General features: G+C 34.7%; 1 protein-coding gene across 1 annotated transcript in view; it reads right to left on the reverse strand.

The window, feature by feature from the left end:
• LOC110095203 (probable glucuronosyltransferase Os03g0107900) overlaps positions 1–12,540 on the reverse strand; it is a 19,962-nt gene extending 7,422 nt beyond the window's left edge. The window contains exon 1 of the mRNA XM_020820645.2: positions 11,742–12,540. Within this exon, the coding sequence (XP_020676304.1) occupies positions 11,742–12,122 (381 nt within the window). The 5' untranslated portion in view covers positions 12,123–12,540. The remainder of the gene's footprint in view (positions 1–11,741) is intronic.
• Positions 12,541–12,805: the final 265 nt, after the last annotated feature.

The following is a 12,805-nucleotide window of genomic DNA, read 5'->3' on the forward strand; positions in this document are numbered from 1 at the left end:
GCTTAAGCCTCAGTTCGCCCAACCTCCGCCTCGATTCGAGGTGCGCTTCGAGGCGTCCGCCTCGAACACCTTTTTAATCGATGATCCTAAGTATAAAATACGATGCATTACTATATTATAATAAATACATATGATTCATATGTTGTATCATGCTATCACATTCATAACACATTATTATGTGCTCACACACTTAAGCATCCATAACACTTCGTATTAGCACATGTACTAAATTGAATTAACTTTTAATACCACTATTACTATCAGACCATGTTTTCTACTCACTTTAAAATCAACAAGCACATTTTTTAAATCCCAAAATAATAGTTAGAGCTATTAAAGGGTAATTTTCATATTTGATATACTGATGATAGTGTGTCTTATGGTCAGATATTAGACTAATGGAGCCTTAAAATTAGTACAAAAATATAGCAACATATGAGCCATCGTTATTGGTTTAGACAATTTAATCAAATCGTTACATAAAAACCCTTAATGTTATCATTCGGCAGTCTTGTTTATAGAACAAGATTGAAAGACCCACCAGGATAGGCAACGCCTCATCTAGATCCATTAGTCTAGGTTAATGATTCCTTAGAGTATACATATACTATAGACCAAATGACAAGTATTTTGATGGGCATTAGAATGAAAAGATTACATTAGGAACTCTAGGCTTATATCCTCAATGATATTGTAAGTCCCATTATCATCCGAAGGAAGGTATCCTCAATGATGCCACGAGTCTAATATGGGTATCATCCTCCAAAGGATGTGGAATTGTAAGACCCCGAAAATTTATATTAGAATTTATGCTTAGGTTGATACTCTTTTATAAGTCATAAGTTCAATCATAAAGGCTTGTTATAAAGTCTATCCCAGTATAATACTTTGTTGTTGCCATTAATATAAGAACAAGAAAAATAAAGGAAAAAAACAAAAATTTGCTGACAAAACTTCTGTTTTATTTTATTTTTTTTCAATATGCATTATTTTCCTTTGATTATGGCCATGATGACTAGTTTGTGAGCTATAGGTGTTAGTTGCAGACTCAGACAAGTGGAGGTTAGGAATGAACACACAAAAGTCCCACCCATAGGTTCCCTGTGACTTATCACACTCGTGGCATACAATCCTGACAACAACATACAACTCCAATATATACAAAGAAGTTGATAAGAAATAAAGAGAAAGAAAAAGTTTCTGAAGGGACGTTATCACCTGCTAGTGCAAAGTACATTGTAACAATCCCTCTTATATCACCAAGAAAGAATCAAGAGAATGACTATGAGGATATTCTTCATAGACTAAAAAGTGCTCTGGAGGAATTGGATGCTTTCCATGATTAATAACTTGTTGGCTTGTCAACTCATGTTACCCAAGTTGCACTTTTAAAGACTCTGGAGAATTTACTATTTAATTAAGAAAAATTAATATTGATATTAAGAATTAATCGAATTTTGACAATAATGTTTTAATTTAGCTGTGACAAATAAATCAAATTGATTTAATTAAGTAAAATTTTCAAAATAAATAAATAATTATAAATTTATATGAAAGATAAGGTCGTACTAGAAATGGTGTAAATGTGATTAAAGATAAGAGTTTGAAGGATATTGTTATAAAAATTAAAAGAATTAGAAATATAATTATAGTTTTAAAGATTGTTGTTGAAGCTAAAATTGTTAATATTATAAGTGTTTATGCTCCTCAAGTAGGTTTGGATATAAATTTAAAATTAAATTTTGGAATAACTTAGAAAAATAAATACAAAAGATATCTCTTGAAGAAAGAGCTTTTATTGGAGGATATTTAAATGGACATGTTAGTAGAGAGGTAGATAATTTTAAAAGCATTTATAGTGGTCATGGGTTTGGAACGACAAATGAAGGTGATAAGATTATATTAAATTTTTTTTTAGCTTATGGATTTGGAACGACGAACCTTTCTTTATTAGATTTAAACGAGAATTTGGCTTTTAATAGGACACAATGGAGAAAAAGGATTCATGTAGCCGACCCCACGTAGTGGGATAAAGGCTTGATGTTGTTGTTGTTGTTGTTTATGATTTTTTAATCGTTAATGCCTTATTTAAGAAAAGAGATAAACAAATAAAAATTAAGTAAAATGATATTCTAGGATTAGATGGGGCATTTACATAATGTTAACAAAAATATTTTTAAGAGTAAAATTTTAGATCTTAAAATTTTGTCTGTACATGAGGATGCTAATGTTATGTGGGATAAAGTGGCTAATAATATCAAAAATTTTGCAAAAGATGTGCTTGGAGTATCAAAGGAAAAATCTCCTAGTAGTAAAAATAGTTTGTGGTGGAATCCAAATGTGCAAGAAAAGATAAAAATATGAAGATTTGTTATAAAAATTAGTTTATACGTAAAAATTCTGATAATTGGGAAAGATATTAAGATGCACGTAAGAAATCTAAGAAAATAATATATGATACAATAATCTTAGCTTTTAATGATTTATATAATATATTAGATACTAAGGATATATATATAAGTTAAGTTAGCCAAACAAAGAGATAGTAGTAAGAATTTAATTCAAGTGAAGTGTATTAAGGATGAAGATCAAAAAATATTTTTCTTAAAAGATGATATTCAATAAAGGTAGATGATATATTTTGCTAAACTTTTTAATGAAAAATGTGAAAATACGATTGACTTTAGTGACCTTAGCACCCTAAATGAAAATAAAGATTTCTATTTTTATCGGCATATTAGTAAAACCAAAGTTAGAGAGGCTTTAAATAAAATAGTGTAGAAAAGTTGTAAAAACCGATGATATTCCAATAGAGGTGTGGAAATGCTTAGGAGGAGATGAAGGAATTTATTGGCTTATTAAACTTTTTAATACTATTTTGAAGACTAAAAAGATGTCAGATAAGTGAAGAATGAGTGTGTTAATTTCTATTTTTAAAAATAAAGGTAATGCACAAGATTGTGTGAATTATAGAGGAATTAAGTTAATATGTCATACTTTAAAACTATGGGAGCGAGTTATGGAGCGTGGGTTGCAGCGTGATGCTAAAGTTTCTCAAAATCAATTTGGATTTATGCCGTGTAGGTCTACTATGGAAGCCATACATTTATTGAGAGGTTTGATGGAGAAATATTGATGCAAGTAAAAATTAGGACAACCCCCTACTTTTTGCAAGCAAAAATTACTCTTCCTAGGATAAAAGAAAATTACCTAAAATACTCAAAACTAAACATAATACGACAACTTTACTTTTATAATAGAAAGACACTTACAAACGATGCTTACAAACTTTTAAAATAAAACAAACATCTAAACTTGCTTTCTTGGATTGAGAAGAATGATACAATTGGAGTGGTCACATGCGGAGAGAAGAAATAGGTTAGAAGACGAGATGAAAGAGGACAAGCTCGCAAGCTTTCCTAGAAGAGGAGTAGAAGAGGTGGAACAAGCTCGCAAGCCTTTCCAAGGAAACCCGTAGGTTTTTCTTTGGTATTCCAAAAATTACTTCATCATAAAATACTCTATTCATACAAAACATCTACTATTTATAGGGGAAATGGAGCAGCCAAACAGCCCAAAATTTCAAAATTTAAACCCATTAAATGCAAGTAAATTGAAGGTCAAAATTCAGCCCAAAACAGCACCCAAGCAGCCCTGTATTCATTCCAAAATAGCTCCCAAACAGCCACACAAAAACCAGGGAAAAAGCAGCCACGAAATAGCAGCCAGAGGAGGCGGAATAGTACCAAAAAATCCAGCACAGAGAACCGGGCAAAGCAGTCATGGGATAAGCACACAGGGAAGAAACCGAAGAGGCAGCACAGGAGACCGGAACTAGCACCCATCAAGGGAGAACCAGCTACGGGAAAACAACACCAGGAATAAAACCGAAGAGACACAGGGAAGGGGAAAGGAAAAGGCAGCAAGGGGTGGAGAACCAAGGGCCAATAGAGGAGGGGGAATGAACCTATTTAATTTTAAAATAATGAGCTGAATTGAGTAGTAGCTCAACATTAATGAGCTGAATTTTAGTAGAGGATATTAAAGCTCACCAAAAATAAAATACAACTTGTTTTGAACACCCCCCCCCCCCCCCCCCTTGCCTACATCAAATATAGAGAGAATAAGGAGGATCTGCATATGATATATATCAATTTAGAGAAAGCATATGTGAAAGTTCCAAGAGAACTGTTATGGAGAGTTCTTGAAAAGAAAATGAGCTAATAACACTTATATTCAAATCATTAAAGATGTTTATGCAGGAGCTATTACTTGTGTTCGAACACAAAGTGGTTTGACCAAGTACTTTATTATTTCAGTTGGATTACATTAAGGATCAGCCTTAAGCTCATATCTTTTTGCTTTAGACTTTAGTCATGGATGTTCTCACAAGACATTTGCAAGAGGATGTACCTTGTTGTATGCTTTTTGCTGATAATATTCTTCTTGTTGATAAGACTAGAGGAGTTGAAGGAAAACTTGAATTATGGAGATCAACCTTAGAGTCTAAAGGTTTTCTCCAGAGTAGATCTAAAACTGAATATATGGAGTATAATTTTAGTAGTAATAGGCCTAATGAGGGGATTATGACTTTGGACGATCAAGTCATTAATAAGAGTACATGTTTTAGTCTCTTATGCATTTCTTTGTTGTTGTTCTGCTTCGCGTGAAGTTGAGTTTTGAAAGTATCGAAGCTTCTTTGCCTCCTTCGAATACGTTGTTCCTATTGGATCAGAGTTTGCCGCAAAGGAAACGATATCTCCCCTTTTGCGCGCTTCTTCCGCTAAATTTATAAATCCCACAGTCCATAAATCCGACAAACGCCAGGATTTACTAAATCTCATATTTATGTCGTAAATCTATAAATCTAGGATTTATGAGGGATTCAAATTTACCGCGCGCTCAAAAACTGTTTGGCAAGATTTACCATAAATTTTGCTAGAAATCTGATAACAAATAGCCCCTAAGAATAGAGTGGTTATCTAGCCATTTCATATTTATGTATTGACTATCCAACCAAATGGAAATCCTAAGATAATGAGGTAGTTGGAGGTGGATTGGAGTGAGGCAGTTTTAGGAGAAGTGGGATAAGGCAGCACCTTAAATGGTGGAGGTGGTTGGGTTTGTTTTTTCAACTCATGTAGCGCATGAAACATCTTTGGATCTCCTTTAACTTGCATTAGTGTATTAAAAATGTGCTCAGTCGTTCAAGTTTATTTTCTCACACTGCTCATCACCATGTACGATCAAATTTTTTGAAAAATTGTGGACTTTGGTCAACCATCTTTGTATGGCCCATACAATAGCCCTTACACTACAATCTACTCCCTTCATGTACTTCACTAACTACTGCTCAAGTTCAATATTACAATCATGAAAAAACAAAATTACATAAAGTCTCACAAGATACCGAACATGCCAATACATCAACTAGAAAATAATAAATAAACATATATTTGCAACTCCTCTTGATTTCCTAAATCATTATATGCATATTATCAATGAGGGTTTTCTGTTGCTACTATCTAATTCCATGTCAATAGTTGCCATTTTATCCAATTAAATAATGTGGATGATGAGATAAATCACAATAGCTTTAACTCACTTAAATTTATGTTAGATGTATAGCATTGACTCATATCTTGTTTGCATCTATCCAATGCCGTGCCTAAAGTGGTTGCGTAAAGTTTAAATGGTTTCCCTTTTATCCAACTAAATAACATGGATGATGAGATTGGTTACAATTGCTTTTGATCACTTTAATTAGCGGTGATGTTCTATGCCTGTTATCATAGACATGGTTTAAAATTGCGCAATATGAGTCTCGCCTTGAGGCCCGCCTTTGCGCAATTCCAGTAAAAAACGTCTCGATGCTTACGCCTCGAGTTTTTTTTATGAGGCTTGCGCCTCAACTTGGTTGAGGCCCGCCTTGAGACCCGCCTCGCCTCACTGGCATGAGGCTTGCGCCTCATGCTATATATATTAAAACTTACATAAATCTTGAAGTAAATGCTCGACATTGGACTCTATAGGAGAGGAGGAAGGGGAGTGAGCAGTTCATCATCATGATGATTCAAATGAAGAACTCCTTAGTGATGACAGTGCTGATGACTTATGAGTTCTTATGTGATATGTCATTGCTATTTATTTTTGAAAATTGGAATTATATGTTAATGAAAAGAATACTGGGATTTGGGAAAGATAGAATTTTGAGTTGAACTATATTTCATGTATCTTATTATTGAGATATTTTGATTTCACTTTATATCTTATGATTTTTTATGTTTTATATTATTCACTCATTAGTATATAAAAAATTTATCATTTTATGTTTACGCAATCTTTTGATTTTGAGGCTTACGCCTCAAAACGCTTTGAGGCTTACGCCTCGCCTCACGAATGAAAAACGCCTCAATACCCGAATACGCAATTTTAAACATTGATCATAGACTCCAATTGGCTTTGTTGCTATCCCATGCCATGCCTCAAGTGATCCATAAAGTAGGAATTGGTGTCATTTATCCAATTAAATAATGTATACTCGCTTGCCATGATAGTGATGTACTTGTATATTATCATTAACTCAAATTTTGTTTTCTAGCAGTCAATACCATGCATTAAGCGATTAGTATATTAAGAATGATTGTTATTTCATCCACTTAAATAACATCGATGATGCAATTGGTGAGGGAGCATGTAATCAGTGTAAAAGATGGCCCCTCACTTGAACACTTGCTTAAGTGCACTTATTGCTTTCGTAATAATAACTTCAAAACAACTATGCTTGTCATTTTGTTCATGTGCATATGTATAAAGATACTTCTCCCAACCAAACTATGAAACACAAAAACTCTATTTTCTAGACCATTTAGAATGAGTACCTCATAAGGAAGTAAAAAGAACTAACATAGATTATTAAAGGATCCCAAGGAAGATGTCATTATGGCTATTGATATATTTTCAATGTTGCTAAAAAAAGTTATAATGTAGAATGATCCATTATGACCCATGTACGATAAAACATATTCTAAATGTGGGATAAGTTTATGATGCACTTGTAGACCAACTAAGAAGAGCATGTGAAAGCTTCTATATGCCAACACAAACATTTATTCATTTAAGGGATTTATTAATGACTTAAGACACTTGGAATACGGCTACTATTGAACACTTTGGAACATTCATGCAGGGCATTAGTCTTGGGCATGCTGTCCCATAATAGATACTATAACAAGGTAAGGTTCACTAGTTCAATGTAAGGCAATAGTGTTATCTGATAGATAATTGTTTTTATTAGCTCAGAATAGAAAGTATTTGTCGCAAACATGCAAGTACTAAGCTGAGTGATTAATGAGAGTGTGTACTCCATTTCACTAGTGAAAATAATTGTTTTCCTCTAACTTTATTAATTTTTAATATTAGTCTAACTCAAGTTATGCATGCATAAGCTACCTTGTGGCTCCTTTTAGAGGTCATCATTACCATCTTAATGACAGGAAAACTAAAACACAAAGGCAACACAACAAATCATAGGAACTATTCAATCATCATCATGTCCAACTCTGCAATGTGTAGAGCAAACCTTTGGCATATGAAAGGAAAGCTTTACCATTATAACAAAGATGAAATAATTTCCCTTTAGAATGAGGCCTAACATAGTACTTGCATGTGTCGTACTTTATAACTATATAGGCATTGATATGGGATAAAATAGCAAAGCATCTCACTCAAGATATGCAATTATCATTCAAATTTGTGATCGATTGACCTTCGGTTCGAAGCCAGATACATAGGATTAGAGTGAAGCCGCTCGGGCTCAAGCATGGCAATAGCATAGGATCGGAGATGGGGCTACCCCTCCCCTTCCCATGAACAGATGCAACAATGCCATTTCATGAGATTGCAAAATAGGGTCGCAGCACTTCTTTATCAAATTTCAGGGCTGAAGGTACGAGTCCGAACATGAAATACCCAAAAGCCACTTAGCGAGGAAAGATGGGGGAAAGGAAACTCCTTATAGTAGGTCAATCGCAAGGTATGACTACTTTGATAAGGTGAGATTTGAAATGCAAAATGATGTTGAATTAGAAGGGTGCCAGTGATTAAGAACTTGAATTCCTATGCTTTAGCTAGGGAAAGAGTGGTAAGGGAGGAGTTGACATCAAACATTGCAAGTGAATTTCGGGAAAATCACGCAAGTTAGTTACATCATAATTAACATACATCATTAATGTGTTATTTGTATACTAATAAAGATATCCATTTTAACTAGATGTAAAGGTGGAATGGAATCACTAGAAGAATTCAGTGCAATCGGAATAATTAATTTGCTTGTCTTTCCTTTTCTAATCAATTGACCGCTGTTGTATTAATATCATCAATTAAACAACTACTTCTGTGACATGGATGTTCGTGCTTCATTCTCATTTGAGAGAGTGTAAAATATATTGTATTTATCATGAGGTGAGTATTTATATGTTTTATGTACTTTTTAACGTCATTACCTCATTGCCTCATTTTGTTTAGCAAACTCTTTGTTAAGTTCTTACTCCTATATAAGATATTATATAGTATTGATCGGTAAAACCCAAAATTTCGTCGTTTAAGTGCGTCGCACGCATTTCGATTCGCCGCGACGAAATTAGGCGAAATTTCAATGCGTCGGAATTCGACGAAATAAATTTTATTAAATTCGCCACAAAATTTCGATTGAAACGATATAAATAACCTATATCGAATTCCGCACGGTTTTGAAATTAAAATTCGCCGAAGTTTGTTTAAGTAATAATTAGCCATATCTTCCATTTTTTCCACTAGGAACTCTTAAGGAAATGTTATTAGCAAGGGTGCATGCGTAATATACCATCTAAAGACATTTCCTTAAGCCCTCATAAGCCTAAGGGACCGAATATTTCGGTCCCTTGTTGATTTCGTTCGACCGAGCAAGAGAGCACGCAAGAGTGAGAGAGGGAGAGGCGTCAGCTTGGGCTCGGGGGCGGCGACCGGCGAGATTTCTGGCGAGAGCCTTTAGGAAAAAGATAAAGGGAGACTTGGAGAAGCTAGGAGGTATGTTAATCTTAAAGAATCTTGTATTTTTCATAAGATTTTCTTGAAGTAAGAAATTATGGTTTAAATTTTATTGGATGTTTCTTTAGAAAACCTTTAGGGCTTGATTATCCCTACCTTTTTATGCCCTAAATTTGCATATTTCTTAAGGGAAAACATAAAATCCAAAATTAAGGTTTCTCATTTTTGAATTATTTTTGTAGAGAATGTTAGAAGAACCTAAAGAAATGGATTTGATATAAAAAAATGCAATGGTTTCTTAAAAAAATTTGATTTTAAAAATTAGGGTTTTTCCTAACCTATGATTTTTAAGCTTGCATGCTCACTAAAGATGTTCCTAAGGGTTTAGAGAAGTCTCTTATTAAGGGAAATTGATATTTTGAGAAAAAACTAATTTTTTCAATTATTTTTATGAATTATTCCGAAATTTTAATGATTTATTTATATATATAGGAAAGGAGAGTGTTTTTAAAAGTAATTTGAATGAAATTATTGAAATCTTAGGGTTCCAAAAATTAGGTTTAATGCAAAACTGAAAATTTCAATTAAATCTATTTAATTAAGGGTTATGGTGAAAATGCTTTAGGTTAGATCATAGTATTAATATTTAAGTGTAGGTTACTACTCTTTACATTGTTGTAGGAAAATTTAGAGAAGATATAATTCTTGTTTCGATTCAAGGAATTATGCGAAGAGAAGTTGAGCGAAGGAAAACTAAAGGTAAGTGACACATTGCATTTTAAAATTTATAGTCTTCCCTTATGTTTTGCTTATGTTTATGAGCATCATAGAATTTCCTTATATTTTGCTTATGTTTATGAGCATCATTGAAATTCTCTTATGTTTTGCTTATGTCTAATTTTGGATGTTAACACAAATCTCAAATCTTGTATTATGTTCTTTATGTTGCATATGGTATCTTCATGTATGGTTCATGATAATATATGTTATACTTTCATGCCTACTACAAGCATTCACATACATGTGGCACATCATCTGATTTTATGAAATTGCTTATGTTACGATGTAAACAATCTTATTGTTATGTTTATGGAATGCAAGTTTGTGTATGTTGATTTGCGGAGTACCAAATATGGTGTTTTGGCACAATAAGATTCTCTGGAACAATAAGGCTCTTGGAGCAATATGATGATAAATGGCCAAATATGAGTTTGTACCTGATCAGTACAATATGGGTACTCTGATACGGGTGTATACGATATGAATAAGCTAAATAAAAAATAGTAAATGTTGAATGAGGTAAGAATATGACATGTAAATTAGAACATAGAATTTAGGCATACACATTTCATATGACATCAACTTAAGAGCATATAACCTATAGAAAGGAACACATGGTTTTGACAATTTTGGATGTACATATAAAATAGGACATCGACATCTGTAAGCATACGATAATATCTTTGCATATTACTTATTTTCCTTGTATGAATTTTAGATGTGATTTGTCATTTGCTGAGCGTAGCTCACTCCCAAGTTTCGGGATACTTTTCAGGAGAACCTTCTCATAAGTGAATGGCGGAACACCCAAGGTTCATATACAGCCGTCGTGTACTGGGAACTTTTATTAGGTCCGGTGTAAGGACGTGGAGGAACGTCCGGTCGGAGGCAAAATCCTGCCAAAAAACTCGGTATTTGCTCGGTATTACTATGTATTATTTGATAATAACGAGGAATACCACTCTGTGAAGATCAATACCGAGTTATACCAAGCTATACCGAGCAATACCGAGTTGTACCGAGTTTTTTCTAGGAAAAACTCAGTACAACTTTTGTATAACTCAGTATTGCTCGGTATAGCTCGGTATAACTCGGTATTGGGTCTTCACGTGATGGTATTCCTTGTTATTGTTTGGTATTGCTTGGCATTTCTCATTTTTTGGCGTGATTTGGCCTCCGACCGGTTCCTCTACGTCCGGTCGGAGGACGTAATAATTGTTCGTGTACTGGGTGGCAGGTTTTTATATTGTTTTCCTAGTTGTAGTTACTTTTTCTTTTGGCTGATTTTGATCTGAATAGTTTAAGTTTATAATCACCTTGTACATGAACTCTCTTTTGTTATGAAATGAAAAGTTTAGATGCGCTTTTATGTTCCTATTGAAGTCTTTTAAAATTTTTATATATGCAATATGCTGAATGAACTGTTTCGAGCGTCCGATTCCCCGCCTCATATTTACGAGCTAATCGGGCGGGGTCGTGACATGATCAGCCAAAACCAGTTATGTACAGTGCATGGGAGGAGTGTCACAGGCAAGTTTGTGCATGTCATGGTTAAGTTATCTAGTTGTTCCAAGCTTTAAGGAGGGGGTGGTTATCCTGTATTCATATCAAATGGAAGCATGAAATGAGGATGTTCATTACAAAAACCTTCAGGTGCACCAGTAAAAAGATTATTCATGCATCTAGAGGGGAGAAATTATCTATTGCATGTGAGGTGAGCTGATGTTATCAAAAAATTTCAAAAGTTCATGAGTTACGACAACTCTATCACTCAAATTATGTCAAATGTTAAGCCAAAGTAGAAAAAACATTAAATATCTTATATCAGCTTTATAATTTTAACCAACCAAATAACGTAATTCAACTCACAGCTTAAGTTCGCTTAGTTTACACAAATATACAACCAAACAGACCCTAGATCAAACTCCACATACCTGAGTACCCCACTGTCCCTTGGCACAGGACTCCGCCGAGATCTTGCCGTCTCTTCCCCGCATCAGCTCACGGAGTCCATCCACCTCGCTCTCCTCGTAGACGTAGATCTTCAGGGAGAGAGAAGTCCCATAGCCGCGGTTAGGCCAAGAAAGGAAACCAGGGTGCTGAAAGAGCGTGCCAACCGGAGATTCGCCGGCAACGGTGGACAGGGAAGGGTGAGAAGGAATTGGGATGTCGTAGAGGCGGTCGAGGGCCCTGGTGAGAAAGAATGTTGCGGCGATGAGGGCCAGGGCGCCGATCTGGTGCGCCCGCCCGCATACGATGTTTTGGTGGGCATTGCCCGCGGTGAAGAGGGCGCGGCCACGGCCTACGCTTCCCATGTCGGAGATCAAAGAGCGCGGCGGGAGCAGTGGGAATATTGCTGGGTACGTCGCCCTATGGGGCTGTTTGGCAAAGGATTTATGCAGGTTTGAGCAGGATGTATGCTTAAATCCTGTTGGCAGTATTTAAGCCGCCGGTAGATCTCACGGCGGAGTAACTCCTTCGGGGCTGCTTGGCAACAGGACTTATGCAGGATTTAGCAAATCCCGGATTTACTAAATCCTGTAGTTCGGCGGATTTACGGGATTTGGCCGAAGAAGCGCGCGAAATGGAAAAAGTTACCTTCACAGCGAGCGAGCTCCGTCGTTGCTTCCGATCAAAATGCTGTAACTTCGGATCCTACAGGAAGGGAACGTCGTCCAAGGAGCGAAGTCGAACTGGCCGAAGAAGCGACTCGTGCAATCTCTACAGGAACGACGAAAAAGAGAAGATAAAAAGCACCTAAGCTATTACTGCTTAACTTAATTAATATAATTTAAAATATTAATAATTAAGTAAATTAATTAAATCATTAATAATTTAAAATTATAATTAATGTATACGTTAATTATTTAATTTAGCTTAATTAAATAGTTAGCAATATAATTAGTAATTAAAAATTAATATAATTAACTTAATCAATATAATTTTAAATAGAAATTATTAAATATATAACTGATAGTATAAATAATATTAAATAATT

The sequence above is a fragment of the Dendrobium catenatum genome, unplaced genomic scaffold, assembly GCF_001605985.2.
Source record: "Dendrobium catenatum unplaced genomic scaffold, ASM160598v2 fragScaff_scaffold_315, whole genome shotgun sequence".
In the NCBI taxonomy this organism is placed as follows: domain Eukaryota; kingdom Viridiplantae; phylum Streptophyta; class Magnoliopsida; order Asparagales; family Orchidaceae; genus Dendrobium; species Dendrobium catenatum.